The 20,367-nt window shown below is 37.1% G+C and overlaps 1 protein-coding gene across 3 annotated transcripts in view; it reads left to right on the top strand.

The window, feature by feature from the left end:
- Positions 1 to 20,367, top strand: part of FAP (fibroblast activation protein alpha) — a 71,650-nt gene that overhangs the window by 47,909 nt on the left and 3,374 nt on the right. For all 3 annotated transcript variants that reach the window (XM_005573321.4, XM_005573320.4, XM_074009318.1), the window contains 5 exons: positions 4,707 to 4,805; positions 5,287 to 5,356; positions 6,092 to 6,286; positions 11,020 to 11,074; positions 19,485 to 19,584. In XM_005573321.4, coding sequence (XP_005573378.1) covers positions 4,707 to 4,805; positions 5,287 to 5,356; positions 6,092 to 6,286; positions 11,020 to 11,074; positions 19,485 to 19,584 — 519 coding nt within the window. The remainder of the gene's footprint in view (positions 1 to 4,706; positions 4,806 to 5,286; positions 5,357 to 6,091; positions 6,287 to 11,019; positions 11,075 to 19,484; positions 19,585 to 20,367) is intronic.

Below are 20,367 nucleotides of genomic sequence, written 5' to 3'. Positions count from 1 at the left end.
TAATTCTATCTTCTCCAATCAGCCTTATAAAAAGCACAGATTAGAATTGGGAAAAAACTTAGCACATTCAGTACGATCTTCCTTCCAAAATAGAATTTCTAGTTTTTTTTTTTTTTTTTTTTTTTTTTGCTCAGGGGGTTGGGGGTAGGGGGTTGTTTGTGTGTGTGTGTGTGTGTGTGTGTGTGTGTGTGTGGTAACATCCCAAACCGGAAACAAATTCTACGTGTAACTTCTTCAGTTCAGAGCAGAGGGTGACTGTCACGCCAGCTTTTTTTGTTTTAACAGCTACATCACATTGTTGCCACGTATGAACGCCCTGAAATTTGGAGGCTCTTTCCATTTTCAACTGCTATCAAGACAGTCCTCCTCTATCCTGTATTTGTGATATTGGTTCAAAATAGTTCACATCTCAAAGACGACTGGTTTTGCTCTCAACAGAGTTGTCCGAGTGTCTAATTGCTCTGATACTCTCCTGCTGGCTCTCCATTATCTTTCGATTTACTATTAAACAACATTATAGGGTTGGAGTTGTTGGAGGCCAGGGACAATGAGGCAGATGCCACTTTCTTCAGCACTCATGCCTGCGATTGCTCCTGGACAGCTTTGGTGACAAGTCAGGAGACTGCCTTGGGATTAGTTTGGCTGTCAGCTCAATGGCTCAAGTATAGGTGAAAATAATGAGAAAAAAAACCAGAATCAATTTGGGAACTCTGGACAGGACAGGCATTGTGATAATGGGACTGTGAATTTAGTTTCATTTTAAGATTTTTTTTAAACCTTGTGTCTAATAAGGAAATACTTGTAAGAATAACGATTATGTTTCTTAATTTGACCATCTCAGTCAGTGAAATGGATTTCAAGTCGACAACGTTTTGTTTTAATAGAAATCACCATCAGTGTATAATTCCCATTTTATCAAGACTCAAAATAATAGCCAGCCTTTCTTTTTCCATAGCATGGATTTCTACTTTCTTGAGATCCTTCTTAGATTCCTGGCAGATCTCTGTACTGATTTTGAAGTTCCTTTATTTCACTCACTATTTACAAAATAGGTACATCCTCAGATATGTCAGATGTAATTAAATAAGTGCTAACTGAAAAAATAGAATTCAAATTCTTTCAGAGCACAGTTCCACAACTTACCTAATGTGAAATTATTCTCCTATGTTCATTATAAATACAGATTCCTAGGCCTTCCCCAAAGATTTTAATATGGTATATCTTAAGTTATGCTTGGAAGTTTGTATTTTTGATAGTAAATGTTCAACTGCTGTTTTGGAGCAGATGCTGTGTCTCTTGTTTACATCGCATTTGGTGTCAGCAATCTCATTTAAAAATATGTATGGAACTTCTACCACATTAAGCCAGGCACTGTGCTAGGTCCTGGATCTATCTATAAAATAAAGAGATACTGGGTTAGATGATGTCCTTGTCCTCAAGGAGGTTATAGATGAGTAGGGAATATGAACATGGAAATGAGCAGTTACAATACAGTGGGGTAAGTTCTAAGATAGGGGAACTACAGAAAGCCTGGAAGCCCACAGGAAGAGCAGCTCATCTGAGTTTGGGGGATTAGGAAATGTTTACTAATGATAGCTACCACAAGCCCAAGACTTATGAATATGAAGTAGGTGTTGATGCTGTTTGGATGATTGGCTTGATAATGGTTTTTTACTGAGACAGAGGATTCACTGTGGAGATCAGGTTTTGGGAGGATGATGAATTTTGTTTTAAATGTTGAGCTTGAGGCACTGATGGGATGTCTAAGTGGAGCTGCTCTGTAATGACATCATTTTGGATCTGGATGTCAGAAGATCAGTTTGGACTGAAGATACTGATGAAACTCATTAGTTTATGGAGCATGTGGTAACTAAGGCCTTGGAAGTGGATGGCATGAGCAGAGTGACAATACAAGAGTGGATAGGGTTAGCGGGGAGTGAGCCTACAACAAAACTGTGTGGAACATCAACACTTGAGAAATGGAAGGAGAAAAATGAGCCTGGAGAGGAGACCAAGAAGGAACAGAAGGAGGGGAATAAACTTGAGAGTATGGTATTGTGGAAAGCAGGGGAGGAGAAGAACTCAAGGAGGAGGAAATAATCATCCGTGCCAGATGCTGCAGAGAGTGAAGGAAGACTTGCTCTAAATTAATGGACTTAGCAAGAGGGAGATTGACATTAGCTTGGTCAGAGCCATTTCAGTGGAGCAGTGGAGGTGGAAGCCAGATTAAAGCAAAATTAGGTCTGCATAAGTAAGTTAAAAAAAAAAAAAAAAAAAAGCAGTATTTCCAGTTGGCCTGAGTGTGATGAGAAGAGGGGATCGGTGGGATGATGCCTGTAAAAAGTTGATGTAGGTTTAATTTTGGTTTTGAAAGAGGATAAACATTTGATTATGAGTGAATGTTGATAGAGGAAATCAGGAGAAAAAATGGAATGAAAACATAGAGGAGGGAGGTCCCTAAGAAGTTGAGAAAGGATGAAGATCAGAGACAGATAAGAGGATTAATCTCTTGTGATGTGATGGGAGAGAATAAAGAAATTGTTGGTATAATTGTATGAAAGTTGGAACACAGTGAAATGGCTTCCTTTTCCCTGCAAAGAGGGGGAGGGTTATTTGAACATAGTGGGTAGTACTTGAACCAGATTCTGTGGGAATCCAGAAGAGCTGGAATTGACAGGGAGGGCCCAGTTAAAGCTTAGTTGCTTTCGGCACAGAAAATGCTCATTAAAATTAACTAATTCATGACAGGCCCTTATTAATCAGCCTTTCCATGGATTCTTCCCATAATTAAATTAATGAGCAATGTGGCATTTTAAAATGATTCAAACAGAAATCAAGTATAAGGTCCATCGCTGTTATAACTCAATTTCATCACAATGAAGAGCCTACAAATACATGTGGAGCAAATACTACATGCCAGATACTAGGTGCTGTGTGTGCTTGGTACTGAGTATACAGTGATGGATGAAAGAAAGTAAAAGGTATAGTCTGACCTGTACTCCCCTTGCTAGGTTATAGGTTTTTAATGCACAGCCTTACTGAGAAGCCCACCTGTCAACTCTCACTCTCCCCACTGCCCCCTGTGAGATTCTGTTTGTGCTCCAAGAGGTGGAAAAATTGCCCACTCACTATCCATAAAAATGCAACTCTGAACCCTAAAAGCATTTAGATTAAATTTGGCATTTCATTAAGCCATGTATCAGAAAAGTTCAGGAGCTAAGAACAGAACAGAGAAAGAGTCAAAGCCATAAGCACGTGACAACACCCGGATACTGTCTCCCACTTCCAGTGCTTGTGGTAAAATAATACAAATAGTAATCAGTCAATCAATCAGCCACTCTGTGCGCTTGATCCACACAGGAGTCTATTTATCCATGGCAGCTCCACACATAGAATCCACGCAAGAATGAAGGGTTGGCTCTACTGTACTTAGAATTGTGTATTCATTTTACTTTTTTGGTTTTAACTTTTAAGGTGTCACAAGTATCTCTTCCCTGATGGATTACCCAAAGTTAATGTGAAATTCATTATGTATCTTATACAAATCATACCCAAAACATCTATACTTGTGCTAAGATTAAATATAACATGTTGGAGCAAAATGCCATGAGTATATGAAAACTGAGAGTTACAAGAGAAGTGGTTTGGCAAACTTAGTATAGTTACAAGCACTCCTCCAGCTCTCTCTCTTCAGAGACCACTCTTTCAAAAAGGCATAAAAACAAGAAGTCCATGGACATCTTTTGTAGCAATAAATATACCTCACAAGTCATCCAGCCCCTCTTTTAAAATATAAAGCTAAAACTCCACATACTATTTGAAAGACTAACTTTTCCCTAAAAAATGCTGATGTCAATCCCAAGTTCAAAATAAAGTCTATAAAAAGCCCTCTATTGCTAGAAACCTATTTGCATGTATTACCAATCTACAGATTCAAGAGATCAATGGATTTCTTCCTTTTCAAATATTAAAGTGTGAAATATAACTGAGCTGAAGTATAAATAGCAGGTTTTAGATTTTTTAAAGATTTAAGACAGAGAAAGAGCATAGTGTGTGTGTGTATACACAATATATATTGTTGTCTTACTCAGATATATCACTACCTTGAGAGAAAGGATCTGAAAGAATAGCATACACAATAATTCAATTTCCAAAAAAAGGAGAATGTCCTATATTAATCAAGTACAACAGGAAAGTGTAAGAAAGAAAGATTTTAAAAATCACAGAAATAATATTCAACTTTACACATTAAAAATTAAAAAACAAATTTTGAAATTGCACAATTAATTATTTTAAATTTGAGGCCCCAGTAATCCAGATTGTATTTCCACTACATTTTTTTTAGTATATGATAAAATAAATATCACCTGCTTAGGTAGGTCATGGCTTTAAACTTAAAAACAAAACAGTTTTAGATGGGAAAACGTGATTGAATAAACATTGTTGCTCCTGTGATCTTGCTCAAAATGTGTTTTGATGCTGTTAGAATTAGTTAAAGACACAGTGATTAAAATGTGATGTCCTTCCTAAAGGCTGATTATGGTCTAAAGGCTGATTATAAATACATTTGTCAATATGAAACATCACTTCTTAAGCAAGCTTTTCACAGTTTCAGTTTCACCCATATTGAAGTCAAAGGAATTTAAGGGAAAAAATTGTTTATGGAAATACTATTGATTAAAAATGAACATTTAACTTTTTTTCAGAAATTAAAATCCTGGAAGAAAACAAGGAATTGGAAAATGCTTTGAAAAATATCCAGCTGCCTAAAGAGGAAATTAAGAAACTTGAAGTAGATGAAATTAGTAAGATCTTTTAAAAACTTCTCGTTTATAGATATGAAGCTGAGCAATTTTCTTGCTTTTAAAAAAGCATAGGGTGAACGTTACAGTGCAAATTCTGTGATCTATTAATATTACAGGATTTCATTTAAAATAATGTTATGGTAACAATTTTTAGTTTTACTAAATATCTTTAATATGTTTGTAAACATGGTTGATCTTATACATTTTCAATAGCTTCCTTTCCACATTGACATTTTTCAAAAAGAGCTTATCTAATTTTAATTTTAAAATGTGTCCTTCTAGAACAAATAGTAATTCAAGATTTCTAGTCATTTATACATTTAACACAAAAATTTAATAAAAGTTACTTTTAATATATCCTCAATTCTTAACAATTTAGTAGTTGAAAATTGATTTTATGGCATATATTGCTATTAAAGATAATAAATGATGCTATGAGTACTGTGGAATGAAGATTTTTCTCCTTTTTTTTTCCTCAAAGCTTTATGGTACAAGATGATTCTTCCTCCTCAATTTGACAGATCAAAGAAGTATCCCTTGCTAATTCAAGTGTATGTAATATTTTCTTTGGTGTAAAAACTATTTACTGAAAATATGTTAGATGAAATACACATTTATGAAATAGAATGAACCATTCTCCTTGGTAACAGTTCCTATTGATGCTGTTTTTATATATTCTTCAACTAATCAGAGTAAATAAAATATGGCTATTTAAAATAGATTGAGGAAGTTTTGAGATTTTAGCTGGACTTGCTTGCATTGGCTGTGTTAAATTTCCTTTGTATGGCAATTTGCCGAATGTGTCAGAATACCTTTGAGATAGAGAAATTGCAGCCAAAAAAATATTGTAAATCATCTTCACATCTTATGTAATTGAGTTAGAAATGAAATAAAGGAATAGAATACATTTAGTGGAATCACACCCAAAATCAGTGCTGACCTACACACAATTTGCTTAAAACACCATGCATTTTTTTTAGTATATCTTATGTCTGCTTTTAGCAAGTGGCAGGTGGCAGAAATGACGAAAAACCCACACATATTCCTTGAAATGCCAACCCTAGATGTATCCGTTTTGGGGAATAGGAGAGGCTGTGTCCCAAAACAACTTCCTTGTAGCAAACCTCTGGGAAAAGCCTGGACTCCTCTTGATTTGGAGCCAGTTCTAACGCCATTGTTATTTTATCACATAATTGTACTGGAATTACTAGAAGCAATGCTTGGCCAGGATGGGAAATAGAGTTTTACAAAGAAATCAAAGATTCTTTTTTTTTTTTTTCCTTTAGGTATGGTGGTCCCTGCAGTCAGAGTGTAAGGTCTGTATTTGCTGTTAATTGGATATCTTATCTTGCAAGTAAGGAAGGGATGGTCATTGCCTTGGTGGATGGTCGAGGAACAGCTTTCCAAGGTGACAAACTCCTGTATGCAGTGTATCGAAAGCTGGGTGTTTATGAAGTTGAAGACCAGATTACAGCTGTCAGGTGAGCACCTTCTCATTCAAGCAGATGTCAACATGCAACAAAAGTCATGCAATCACTATTGTGTTTCTCCATTCTTCATGACTTAATTCTTTTTTTTTTTTTTCTTTTTCTAACTTAGTCTAAAATTATTACTAATCTTACAGGGGTATTTTTGCCAAATGCGAAAAAAAAAAGTATTCATGGAAGAGCGCTGATAAATGTGTAGAAAAATGATTTCAAGCGCTAAATCACAAATACCCTCTTTTGAAGTGTTGTCATTCATTCTAATATCTTTTAATTTAGTTCCATTTCTTACAATTGATAGAAAAACTTTGAACTCTAATGATGATCCTCAGGGAAACAAATATCTGAATTTGCTCAAGCATTGTGGATTCTACCTCATAAGTTTAGAAATAGCTCAAGATTTTATCAGCACTACATGCTTTTAGATGTCAGGCATTCATTTGGGGTTAAACTTGCTATCAGTCAGCCATTGTAGCATGAAAGTGTTTGCCTATTTTCATTTGACAAAAACAAAGTCATTTTACACACAGAAATTATATTATGAAAACATTTAGGGGGAAGACAGATTCATAATCTGATTTCTTCTTCTCAACTACATATATTTTCAACCATGATTTATGGTTCAATCATCTTTTCCTGAAACAGGACTACATAGGCACCAAAATTGTGGCTTTTTTAGAAACACTGTGCAAATAATTCTTGCAATGTCTCTATAGTTGTTGAATTTCTGTTATTATGTTATGAGTAGGTGAAGCTAGAGAATAATAGTTCGTAAATCTAAAAGGTAGCAGGCTACTTGCACTCTCAGTCATGAATATATACGCATGTGCGGATCTAAAGGTCAAACACCGTTTCACAGGCAAAGAGCAATTTAGAAATTTCTTTAGTACATTTTTTATCTCCTTAATGTCCTTAATACTTAATGAGTTCACTGCAACATGCAGAACAAAGATTGTATTTAACAGCCAGGAGCCAGGCCTAGACAACACTTTTTTGTAATTTTGTCTCTAATCAAAGCAGTAGAGTTTAGACTCACAAGTAATTATTTTTAAAAATAGAAAGGTGTCCATAACCCATACATTTTCAAGTGCTTCTTTCATTCTGGGAACACACAAAATGCTCAATAAAAAACAAAGTCTATCTGAGTACGATATAACAAATTAGTAAGTAGGTTACTAACACTAAAATCTGTAGCTATCACTCAATTTCTGGAAGCTCCCTCTTTCTTACGGATTCAGACTTTGGCCTTTCAACTATTCACTTGTTTGGAGGAGATAGTTCAAAGAAAAACCCCACTGAGGTATCAGTTTCTCATATAAAGACTGTAGTGTGCCTTAGTGAGAATATTAACGCCATCCTCAGAATTATAGCCTAATTCCATGAGGGACTTATTTTTAGCACCATGGCTTACATCTATTTGCATTTAAACCATGCAATAAACATCAAGGACATGTAATCCTGGTACTACATGAAAACAGAGATAAAAATATGCCTCATCTATAATTTATTTAGATCTTTTCCAAAGCTAAAAGAGCTAAAAAGTGGTTTATTTTGGCATTGGTTAAAAAATCATTGTCTTCATCATCATTATCATCACAACCCATCAGTAACAACAAAATATGTCATTATACTTTTATGCATTTATTTACCACCACAAATGCACCATTTGAACCTAAGAAGAAATAACTTCTTAATATTTTCCTTGGATGAAATGAAATTTTAAACCTGAGCCATGATGTTCAACACAAAGGACACAAAGCCATAAATTCTACCTTCTACTGATTTTCACAGTAATACCAATTTGTCTTTGGCATTTAGAATTGAAGACGGACTAGAGGTGGTAATTGGATACCTTTACTTTCTCTGAGCCATTTTTAGGATGGAATCTGAAGAAAGTCTTCCTGCTGTAGGGAAAACATATGTTCACCCATATACTCAGCCATTTAACAACATATCAAATATTAATGTTAATACATGCCATTGCAGTACATTTTGTATAAAATTGTGCAATTTGCAATCTCTGTTTTCAATGTGCTTACAATCTGGTAAAAGTAAATAAGCCACCTACACTCTGAAGGGACAACATTGTCGTTAGATCAAACTTTTAGTAAACACCCCAGAGAATATGGGCAGCTGCGTGGACCCATGCAAAGCCTATAAACAACAGTGGAGATGACAGCCAGAGCTGGCCTTGGTTTTTGCTTGAAATCATTCTTATGCAACTGTGAAAAGGAAGCCTTATAATCCAATGCTTTGAGAAAACAAAAGCAAAATAGGATTGATTTAGAATAATAATCCTGGGGATGATTCAATATACCTCCTAAGGAAGTGTTTCAGGAATCAGACACCAAATGCCTGACCTGGGAAATTGAGATTACAATCCTTCTACTGTAGCCCTTAAATTGTCTCTCAGAGAATAAAATTTGTCCCCTGAATCTTTTATAAAATGCAGTCTGGCTAAGCTTTTGACATACCAAAAGAAAATCGTACGTACATATTTGGAAACAACAGTAAATACTACTCAAGGGCAGCAAATAGATTTAAACAAAGCAAAGTAGGGGAAAAAAAGAAGTCATATCATCTTATAACTTCTGTCTATATGAAAGAAAATGCTTCAGAAGAGATGCTTGTGAAGCTACAGACATAAGGGAGACTGGAACCTGCTTTCTTTAGGTTTCTCTTCAAATAGTACATATGTGAGACCCTTAAAACTTTGGTGGTTATAAGGGCAACTTTGCTCATTTGGAGTATATTTGGCGTTTTTGATACTCCCACAACTTTAAAATTTGATATAGCTTGAGGGTTAGTGGTGGGGAAGAATTACATGAGATGAAATTTTCTATCATGCTTTTATAGATGGTATGAATAAGAATATTTATAAAATAGGATAATAATTGATCACTAGGATTCCAAGTTTACCTTGGCCTCGGGCCATCTTTATGAGAGAAAAGTTATAAAGTTCATCCAGCCTCCAAAATTAGAAAAACATCCTTTTCATTTGTTACTGACATTTTGTTGATATAACCACAGTATCAACAGTATTTACAACCCTCTGGGAAACTCTTCATAATTTGAAGATGAATTTTATAGTGCCTCATTGGTCTGGAAGTGCTGAGATTATCTAGCTAACCTTTAACCTAGTCCTGCCACATTCAGTGTTAATGTTTCATTTCCATGTTAACTATTGCACTACCCTTTCCTGTAAATGTCATCCTTTCAGAATAAACCTAGGAAGAGAGCTGTTAAGAGTTTCCTGTTCCCATGTATCACCTGTTATTTGCTTTTTACCCCAGATGTAAGGCGGTATGATTGCTAGCTTCTGGGAGATCATAAAATCACAATTGACTTTATTTCTCAGAACTGTCTTCAAGCCCTAGTAGCAAGATTTTTTTTTTTAACGAGAAAGTGAACCTTCTCTTCTTTCATTTGGTTTTTGAAGTTTGTGCAAGAATTGCTCAAGTGTCACAATTTGCTGCACATTTTCTCTTCTATACCATGAGCAGCATCCACACAGGTAGCAACTTTCCATTTGCTACTGCATTTCTTCTCTGTAGACTCCTCAGTGTCCTTCAGAATCAGTGTCGGGTAAGCTGTGACTAACGGGGCCTCTTCCCATCTGTTTGTCCCGGGCATTTGCCCAACTCCTCTGTGCATCGGAAACGTGCATGTTGAATCAATGCAAGAGCGAAATGGTTGCTGTGAAATCCCTTTAAGAAACTACATTATTCAAGTAATGAAAATCACTCAGTTCTACTTCCAGAGAAGAACTGATGAGGAAGGTCATTAACAGTAATTGAATGGAACAAGAGATAGTATTTTTCTGGGACTGTATGTCTCCCTTTGGTCTTCTCCCCTCCTTCCTGTTACTGTTGCATACAGTGTTTACTGCAATGGCTGATACAGTTTGCTACATTCCACTCCGGCTTCTGTTTCTCTGAGATTTTCTTGAGTTTTTATGAAATCAATCCGCAGATAAATCACAATTGCTCTAGAACACTAGCCCTCAGGGGAGCATGTTAGAAATTAGCTTGAAACCCTCAATTTTGAGGGTTTCCCATGACTTTTTAAAGGTTGTCCTTCAGTGTAGCCCCATGCTCCTAAGGAAAGAGTTATTATCAAAATAGTTTTCAAATGAATGTTCTTCTGGGATGGAGCTAAAAAGGAATTATTTCCATATTCTAAAAGACACATGTAATGACCCCATGCAAGATGAATTGAGGATGCCTAAATATGAAATGGAAGAGAGTTGTGTATTTCTCTCAAATGTCACTCAAAATGAAGTGGTGATTATCGGTAACAACTCAACAAACAATATGATAAGAAATTAATATAATTTAAAGCAGCAAGAACAAAATCCTTCTTTCCGATGGCTGGGGATTTGGAAATTTGGTCCTGCTCGATGGTACTGCTACTTCTTGTGTCACTATGACCCCGTATCTTGGCCTCTCTGAGTCTCAGGTATGCCCCCACGATTAGAATACAAGGCCTTATCGCTCTGAGATTACCACTCAATAACTGTACGATAGAGTGTAAGAGAATCCTTTTATCTCTTAGCAGAAAACATGATAATATTATTTTAATTATTTGTAAATGCAGCCTTATTATGCATGTGTTTAAACAAAGAAAATGTAGCGTTTCTATTAAATCTTTGGATTAAATATGCTTGTGTAATGAAGTAAATGTCATGTGTACACACTTAACATTCTAAAAATTTGTTTCTTTTACTTTAGAAAATTCATAGAAATGGGTTTCATTGATGAAAAAAGAATAGCCATATGGGGCTGGGTGAGTTGTTTTATATTTTTTTATGCCTGTTATTCAGTTCAGCAATCATCATTTTCTAAAGTGTTCGTTTAGAAGGTTTCTCATGAAATGTTAATGTTGCAACATAATTTAATCTGTCAATGGAAACAGTCAGTTTGGATAATCTGGGCTTCAAAATGGTGGTTTTAAGTGTTTGTTCCTTTTCTTTCTGTACAGTAAGTTAACTCATAATTAACATATTTTTACTTAAGTCTTTGTTACTAGATTATAGCATAATGAACTGAACCATATCCATCAGAGGGTGAATTTCCTTCGTTATTTTAAAGTTAAATATATATCTTTTATTTTATATTTCTATTTTATAAAAATCGGAGCTACAATTTGAAATCACAGGGACTTTCAGAATATAAATTCCTTAGTACCTAGCCTAGCAGTCATATCTTAGCTGTTTAATTTTGTTTCTTTTTATTTGGCAATCAAATTATTTTACTAGACCGAATGCTCATTTGTACTAACTGGAGAAAAGTACTATTTAGTTTCTTAATTATAGGTCATGAAGATAACTTTTCACATTTGAGGTGCTGTACATATTTTGAAAATACACATTTCAAGGAAGTGGCAAAACTTATCACTTACGGGCAATGAAGTCACTGGAAAGTTTAGAGAAATATTGGAAAGAGTTTAAATTTGCCCATTATAAATTATGATAATTACCCTTCAAAGAAGATTTCCTGTTTCACTTTTTGGTCTGAATTTGTACATTTGCAAGTCAATTTGCAGCCATTTGTGCCTGGGTTGTTTTTCTTGGCTGTTTTCTCTGAGAGCGGCCTGCACGAGAAGAAGGGAATGAAACCCAATATTGAAGGGAATCTGCAGGATTCAGCTCCACTCAGCTCAGTGACCAGATGAAGAGCTGTTAGGAATTTGAAGAAAGTTGTTACTTCAAGCCATTTGGTCCTTCTTAAAACTATCAAATGTTAAATATCTAAACAGAATGAAATTCAAATGAGTAGAAATAAATGAAATATTTCTATAGTGAAATATTCCAGATAATACCTTCCCTATCATCCATTTTTATAAATGGTTTCCTAAAGCAAATCCTTGAAAGATTCTAATTTTAAGTTGAACATGTACATATAATCATTAACATTTCTCTTAGAGTTGGACTTTGCTTTTGCTGCAGGCTTTGAAATAACCATAAAGTAGAACTTTTTATTTTATTTATAGAACATTCTAGGTATTAGTTTGGTAGAAAACCATCTACGTGGGATGATTTTCTAAAAACCCACTCATCACCCAAAAATATATCCCTATCAGCCTGAAATTCTTCAATAATAGATTCTCACTGCATCTAGTTGGGCAAATGCCACTGAAATAGTACATTAAAACCCCCACCCCTCAATTGCTTACTTTCCAACATGGTGATGACTATGAGGTCGACTCTGAGAGCAAGTCTGAGCAAAGAAAGTAAGAAATGGGCTGCCACGTGATATAACATCTGAGCAGAAGGAACTAGTGTGTGGATAAAGACATTAATACTATACTGGGTTTTAAAATCAGCTGTTCAGGTTTAAGACATGTTTATTAATCCATCTGTCTAATCACTGACTTGTTCATTCTTTCATCTACATAGTACATTTTTTACAAGGTCTTCTACTAGGTTCCTTAAGGGATGAAAAGATGAGTAAGTCATAGTCCTGGCCCTCTTGTGGGGGAAACAGACAACAAAATAAGCAATGGCTCAGCAATGTTCCAAGTGTTAAGAGAGATGCAACTTGCTGTGGAGTACAGGGGGACAAGAGTGGATAATTATGGCTGTGGGAGCTAAGGGAGGATTCCAAAATAAGTTAGCATTTGAGATTGGTGAAGATAGCTGAGGAACGGAGCATTCCAGGCAGAGTGAAAACCACATTGCCCAGGACCTGAGTTAAAGAGCATGGTGCACACGGGGAGACTGAGCTGGCCAGGGATGCCTGAAACTTTGAAAGTCTAAAGTATCTTGAGGAAATTACGGGAAATGAGTCTGAATAAGTAAGTACACAGACAATACACAGTCTCTTAGGCCACCTAAAGGAGAGGGGGCTTTGTGCATGCCTGTGACACCTTTCTCTTTGTTCTTCTGTGCCTCTATGGTTGTTATACCTTTTTTTTTTTTTTTTTCCTTTTTTCGTTTTTGAGACGGAATTGCTCTCTGTTGTCCAGGCTGGAGTGCAGTGGTGCGATCTCGGCTCACTGCAACCTCTGCCTCCCAGGTTCAAGCGATTCTCCTGCCTCAGCCTCCCGAGTAGCTGGGATTACAGGCACATGCCACCACACCCGGCTGATACTCCTTTTTTCGTTTTTGAGACAAGGTTTTGTCATGTTGCCCAGGCTGGTCTTAAATCCCTAGGCTCAAGCAATTCACCCACCTTGGCCTCCCAAAATGCTTTGATTACAGGCATGAGCTATGGCACCAGCCTCCATTTATTATTTAAATATTGGTGTTTTTCTGGGTCTGGATCTCACCTTGACCCTCATTAGTCTTCCTTTCCTTCTGCAAACGCTTGTGGTGTCAAAGATGATGACGACTTCCAGATCCCTGGCACCAGCACACGCCTCTCTTCTGTGCTCCGTGTTTCAAATGCCTGCTGATTATCTCTCCCACATGTCTCATATGGTCCTCAACTTATGCCTAAGGTAAACTTGTTAAGGCCTATTTTAAAACAAGTCTTAATCTTCATTAAGGCTTCTCCACACACTTATTCACCCAAATTAGAAACCTCAGAGCTGTTTTCAACCTCCCCCTGTTCCTGACTTCAACATTCCATTGATTAATAAGTTCTGTCAATTCTACCTTTAAACATCAAAGTCTGTTCTCATCATCCCTACTGACACTGCCTTAGTTTGAGTTTCTTCATTTGTAATTTAAGCCAGAAATTCTCAAACGTTAGCTTGCACAAACATCACCTGGAGAGCTTGTTAAGACACTAGAGATTCTGAGTCTGTGCTTCTGGGGTGGGGTCCGAGAGTCTGCGTTTCCAGCAAGACCCCAGGTGATGCTGATGTTTGGGTCCATGGAGCACAGGTTGCATGCTTCAATTTAACTATTCTAATTGCTTCTTACCTGTCCTCCTGCTTTGGCCTCACAAGCTCCAATGTGGTTAATGAAGTTATCATTCCAAAATAATTTTTACTGTGTGGCTTTTCTGCTTATGTATTTTATAGGACTCTGCATTGCCTGCAACACAAAGCCCAGATACCTTTCATGGCATGCAAGGCCTTTGGCAATCTGACTCCAGCTTATCTTCCAATCTCCTCTCGTGCTGCTTTTCCCTGTACCTTAAGTAATTTAAATTATGGCTGGGAGCGGTGGCTCATGCCTGTAATCCCAGTACTTTGTGAGGCTGAGGCAGGCGGATCACGAGATCAGGAGTTCGAGACCAGCCTGACAAACATGGTGAAACCTCGTCTCTACTAAAAATACAAAAATTAGTCAGTTGTGGTAGCATGCACCTGTAATCCCAGCTACTCAGGAGGCTGAGGCAGGAGAATTACTTGAACCCAGGAGGTAGAGGTTGCAGTGAGCCGAGATCGTACCATTGCACTCTAGCCTGGGCAACAGAGCACGACTCCATTTCAAAAAAAAAAAGAAAAATTATATCCGCGCTTCCTCGTTCCCACATTTTGTACATGCTGTTTCTCGCATCTGTAGTGTCCATTCTTGTCTTCCATTCCCCACGTTTTCCTCACTCCCAAAAGGATAACTCACACTTGCTCTTTAAGATTCAACTCAGATATTATTTTCTTTGTGTTCCAGAAGCTGTTTGTATTTCTCTTACAGGAATTACTATGTTGTATCTTGTCTGTCTGTTCGTTTCTCCCATAAGAATGTAAGTTCATTCAAAGGAATGGACTGTGTCTCATTTTTGCTTTGTTTCTGAGCGCAGAGTTAGAATTGTGCTTGTTTAGCACAATGCCTGGCCACATCAAGCATCTATGATGTTGTTTAAACTGACTTTAATCGTATAAATCAATGTCTCCCCTCGAATGTATCCCACTAGTACCAGGAGATTTTTCAGGAAAATGTTCTATAGTCTAATACTTTGGCAAATCATGAATTCTATGTAACAGTGTATATAGGCTCTAGAAAAACTAGTAAAAAATACTGTCAAGTTTTGTTTAACACAGTATTACCAAAAAGTATTTGATTCCATAATTCCTTATTCCTCCACCATCCCAGAACACATATTGACAATGTTTTCTACGGACATCAACTTTTTAAGTGCTCTTGAAGTCAATAGGGCGAGGTATTGGTGCCTTAGAAAGATAATCTTGGCTGCAAAGTGGAGGATAATCTGAGATGTGGGAAGAGGATGGGCCAAGGGGCTAGAAGAGCAGTAATACCAGGGACAGGTATTAAAGGCCTAAATTAGTCAGTGAAGTAGCAGTTGGAAGAGGTTATATCTCTGTGTGCTCTTATACAATATAATAAGCAGGGACCTATGGCAAATTGGAGATGGAAAGGAGAAAGACATTGAAAACTACCGTAAGGGTTACTTAGCTCTTACTGCGTTTTGTATTAGGGAAGAATATATGTGTTTCTGTGAAGTATTAGACAGTATAGTGGTTTGGGAAATACGTCATACCCAACAATATTTTTTGAAGTCGATTGATCAATAAGCTCCAAATCCCACATTACTCTCCATTATCGAGTTCAAGAAATGGGGAAGAAACCTTTTTATCTTTCCCTTTCATTTTCTGGCTCACATAAAACAAAGCCCACTAGCCCTGGTTTTAGCTCCTTGATAAATATTCACTATGTGCCCACCACAGTGCCTAAGAAGTATCAGTTTATGACAGTGGTTGTTAACCAGGACGATTTTGCTCCTTGGGACATTTGACAACGTCTGGAGGCATTTTTAATTGTCACGCGGGGGGAGTGCTACTGGCATCTAGTGGGTAGAGGCCAGGGATGCTGTTAAACATCCCACAATACACAGGACAGCCCCCTATAACGAAGAATTATCCATCCCAAACTGTCAATAGTGTCAGAGTTGCAAAACCCTGATATGCAGTGAAAACTCAACACAATTATTCTGACAATTGAAGAGCAGCGAGGGTTTTGCCTAAATTATTAGAATAACAGCCTCATTTCTGGGCTTCGCTTTGTTAATATAGGCCTAGCCAGGTGGTGTTGAATAAGCATTAGTTCATGATTTAATCTTAGTTCCTTTCTCTCCCAGTGACTAATTATAAGTAATTTGAATTGCTATGTGTGATCAACGATGTAAAAGTAGGACAAATGCACCTCTAATGAGACTATATTAGACTCTGAACTTACAGTTTCCCCAAAAGAGGTTGCCCTAAGTATAGGGATACAGAGGAAGGGGCATGGGTTGGTGAGTCAAGTGTCCTGGGTTTGAGTCCCAGCTCTGCTGCTTACTGACTCCATAGCCACTATAAGTTTACTCTGAGCCTCAGTTTCCTCATTGTGAAATGCAGCAGTAATTTCCTCACCAAGACACTGTGAGGATTAGACATAGTAATAGCAAAGTCATATACTCAACAAATATTTATTCCATTCCTATTGTGTGTCAGGCTATATTTTCAGTGCCAAGCATACATTCATTGACAAGACAGACAAAAATATCTACCCTTACAGAGTTGGGAATGGTTGGGGAGTAAGACAATAAACAAGATAAATATGTAAAATATAGAGTGTTTAATGGCATTAAGCGCTATGGAAAAAGACAAAACAAGAAAGAGGAATGGTGCAAGTTGGTACAATTTTAAATCAAAACGGCAAAGAAGGCTCATTTGAGGTGACATTTGACTTTGAAGAGGAGAGGAAGTGAGGCATGCCAGTGTCTGTGGAAAGAACATTCCAGGCAGAAGGTCACAGCATTTGCAAACGTCCTGAGGCCAGATCATGCTTGGAGAGTTCAAAGAACATCAAGAGAGCCAGTGAGCAAGGGGAAGGGAAAGGAAGGGGAGAAATGAGGTGGGAGAAGGGAGACAGATTGTGTGAGACCATAAAGGCCATTGCAATAACCCTGACCACATAAATGTTAGCGAGTTATTATTATTGCCTATAGGTAAAGTGTTCCAGTGTGCATTATGCCTCAAATAAGAGTATTTCGTAAACCTTCCTTCAAAATCCTGTGCCCTTCTAAGAATGTTTTTAAAGATATCCTTCATTTAAACAAAATGGCAAGGCGTCTAAGTGCAAAGGACAAAATTCCAGAATTCTCATGGCCAATCTGCTCTGTGGGTTCTTTTCTTGCAACAGCCACCCACTCTGCCTGGGAGCCCCACTCATGGAGGGGGGGCAGGAAAAAGTCAACTCGGGTTTTCTTTTTTCCCCCTCTTCCTTTCTACAATAGGAATAGCTTTTCCAAGCTGCCCGAGAATTTAAAGTACACCTTCTTTTGTTGTGCTGCTGATACAGTCGCTTTTGCTCTTACAAATTCCCAGAGAAAATTTGTATTCATTCTGAAAACAGGAAAGTTTTGTTTAAATACAACACTCTCACCCAATCACTGAATAGATACAGATTAATAATTCCTAAGATTTTCAACAGAAATATTCAAAAACCTTTTCATGATATGCAAAGGCTTTTATTTTAATCTCAGGTCTCACTTTATTTCCTGCTCTGGGGCATAGGAAAGGAGAAGCAGGAACCAGTATTTTTATTTGCAGTAAACACACTTTGCCAATAAAACCATAAATGATAATACTTTTTTTCTAAAGGTCTCTGGCTTACTCTGCTCTCATTTGAACTTGAAATTAAGAAGGAAGGAAAGCCCTCCCATTTCAGCAGGAGTTGCTCCAAACCTGCTAATCAAAACAAGTCATTTTTAAAATTATAAGTGAAAGTTTAAACCAGACAGAGAATTTTCACTTGCAATAAGGATTTTCAAACCCAAATGTATCTCCTGTTTTTAAAATATACTTTTTCCCTGTTAAAACATGGTTCAATTCTCCTCCAAGTATAATGAAAAGAGGCCATGGTACAATCGGAGCTCCCTCTTTTATTCTGTGTTTTGTAGCTAAAGGTCTTCAATAAAATTCCCCAGAGCTAAAAACATAAAACTGTAAATTAGTTTGAGAATTCTTCATTTAACTGTTAGATTCAGCAAGATTGTTTAGCTGATTCTCCCATTCCATGCATTTCATGAATCAAAAATAGACCCCTACCACTGACCTATTACCAGCACCATGTCTGTCTACATCTCTCTCTCTCACACACACACACTCACTCATTCTCCCTATCTAAAGAATGACTTTCTCTGGTAAAGATGATATGATCTGTCCTGATCTGAGGGAAGTGATTCCCAGAAATCTGTGGTCATAAGGTCCTAAAAACGCGGTTTGGCTTTAGCTGGAGAGTCACGCTGTCCCCTTATGATTTTTAGAGACGTTCTTGCATCAGGGCAAGAATAAACACAGAGAATCACTTCCTCATCTAGTGCACACATTTTTTTTTGGTCCATGTCCCAGACAACTGCTTAGTCCACGTTCCCAGGAGAAGCACCTCTCTCACAGCATGTTTGTACAGACCAAATTTGCTTCTCACGAGGCAATGCAACTTTATTTGGATGCCCTGTTCATTTCTTCATATTTAAGAAAATGTTCAAATTTCCGAATGACATGGTCAGAGATCTCTTTCTCTTAACAGGATCCCATTTCTGAATCACCTCTTGATTCCTTGGAGAAGGAAATCTATGAGAGCTAAACCTACTCCTGACTCTGCAAATTGCATACTGCTTTGTATTTATTTCCTTTTCCTTAAATTTGCAGGAAGAAGTATAAGGTTTTTAAAGACACCGATGACTTTTCCTCCTTTGAGCTGCTGTGTCAGAAATCCTTAAAACAGAATATGTACCACTACGTCATACACAAACTATGGCCATGTCTTAAATTATCCAAAAAGTTCTTATGGCCTTCCTTTGGTATTCTGTTGTGAAAATAAATAAGTAAATACATAGATACATGTTCTGCCTCACAGGACTTTTGCAAACTGCAAGGACGTATCTTACATTTAAATTTTGGTAATTTTTTTTTCTGTGCATCTCTTTCAAGTCATCTCTTTCAAGTAAAATCCTGTTTTTGTTCCAGCACAGTCCTAGTTGGAAAGATATAGAGAAAAAAAGAAGTTTTTTGCAAAAAAAAAAATTGAAATTCTGTCTCTTAAACTGCTCCTACCATGTTTTAAGAGGGTCTGTTCTGATCAGCACACCAAGTATTTCTAATGCATTAGGGATGAAACGATCATTATGTCTGGTCATTTATCTGGAGCTTGCTGCTGAGGATGCAAGATAGACGTGTAATCCACCCTTAGCCACATTCTCCAGCTCCCTTCAGTCCGGATTGTGAGTAGAGTTGCTATAAACACATGGAGGAAAGCTTATGAAAGTAAATCTGAGTCTGACTCATAACAATGTCTCTACAGTCCTATGGAGGATATGTTTCATCACTGGCCCTTGCATCTGGAACTGGTCTTTTCAAATGTGGGATAGCAGTGGCTCCAGTCTCCAGCTGGGAATATTACGGTATGGAAACATTCATGAATGTTACCGTGAAAGCATTTAACACGTAATTACTGTACATTTGATGTTGCTAGAAAAATGGATTATGCAGTAAAATTCACCCCAGCATCACTGGGGAAAATATAATTTATAAACAAAGTTGTTTATATCATTTATATAAACATACTGTAACAATTGAAGAAACCTCAAGAGTGAGGAAAGGCTCTTCTTCCATAATCCACTATATCTTATTTTCTCCCAGAAACCTTGAGCCCCTGCCGAACCAAATCTTTAAAATCAGAGCTAACTCTGTTTTTGCAGGCACACAGCTACAGCATAATTGACTTTTAAGCACATCTTCTGCACAGTCAGGCCAGAGGCCAAGCAATTCACCTCCATGCCACAGTTAGCAATTGCCAGCTCTGTTGCCCCAGAAATCAAAGAAACAAAAAGTTTGTTGGAGAAATACTCCTGTGTGCTCCTATTTTTATCATTACATCAATGCAGGATGATTATTTGGAAGGAACTCTAATAATTATACAAAAATTAGCTTCATCGGATTCTCTCCTCTGTATTGGGGTAGATATAAAACAATTGTGACTTGTAGGGGATCTTGATTAAGAAAAAAAGTGTGTGCATCTATGTATGTGTATAGGGGGAATGGATTTGGGGAACATATTTTCATTCCAGATGAAATAAGACACCAGTAAAAGTCCTAAAGATGGCTTGTTTTGTGATTTCCTTTAAAATATATTGAGACCATTCTACAGGTCATTCCTACTTCAACATTCTTCCCTAGGAGGATAG

This window comes from Macaca fascicularis, chromosome 12 (genome assembly GCF_037993035.2).
Source record: "Macaca fascicularis isolate 582-1 chromosome 12, T2T-MFA8v1.1".
Classification (NCBI taxonomy): domain Eukaryota; kingdom Metazoa; phylum Chordata; class Mammalia; order Primates; family Cercopithecidae; genus Macaca; species Macaca fascicularis.
The sequence above is the reverse complement of the archived record's forward strand: the minus strand, read 5'-3'. Positions and strand labels throughout refer to the sequence as shown.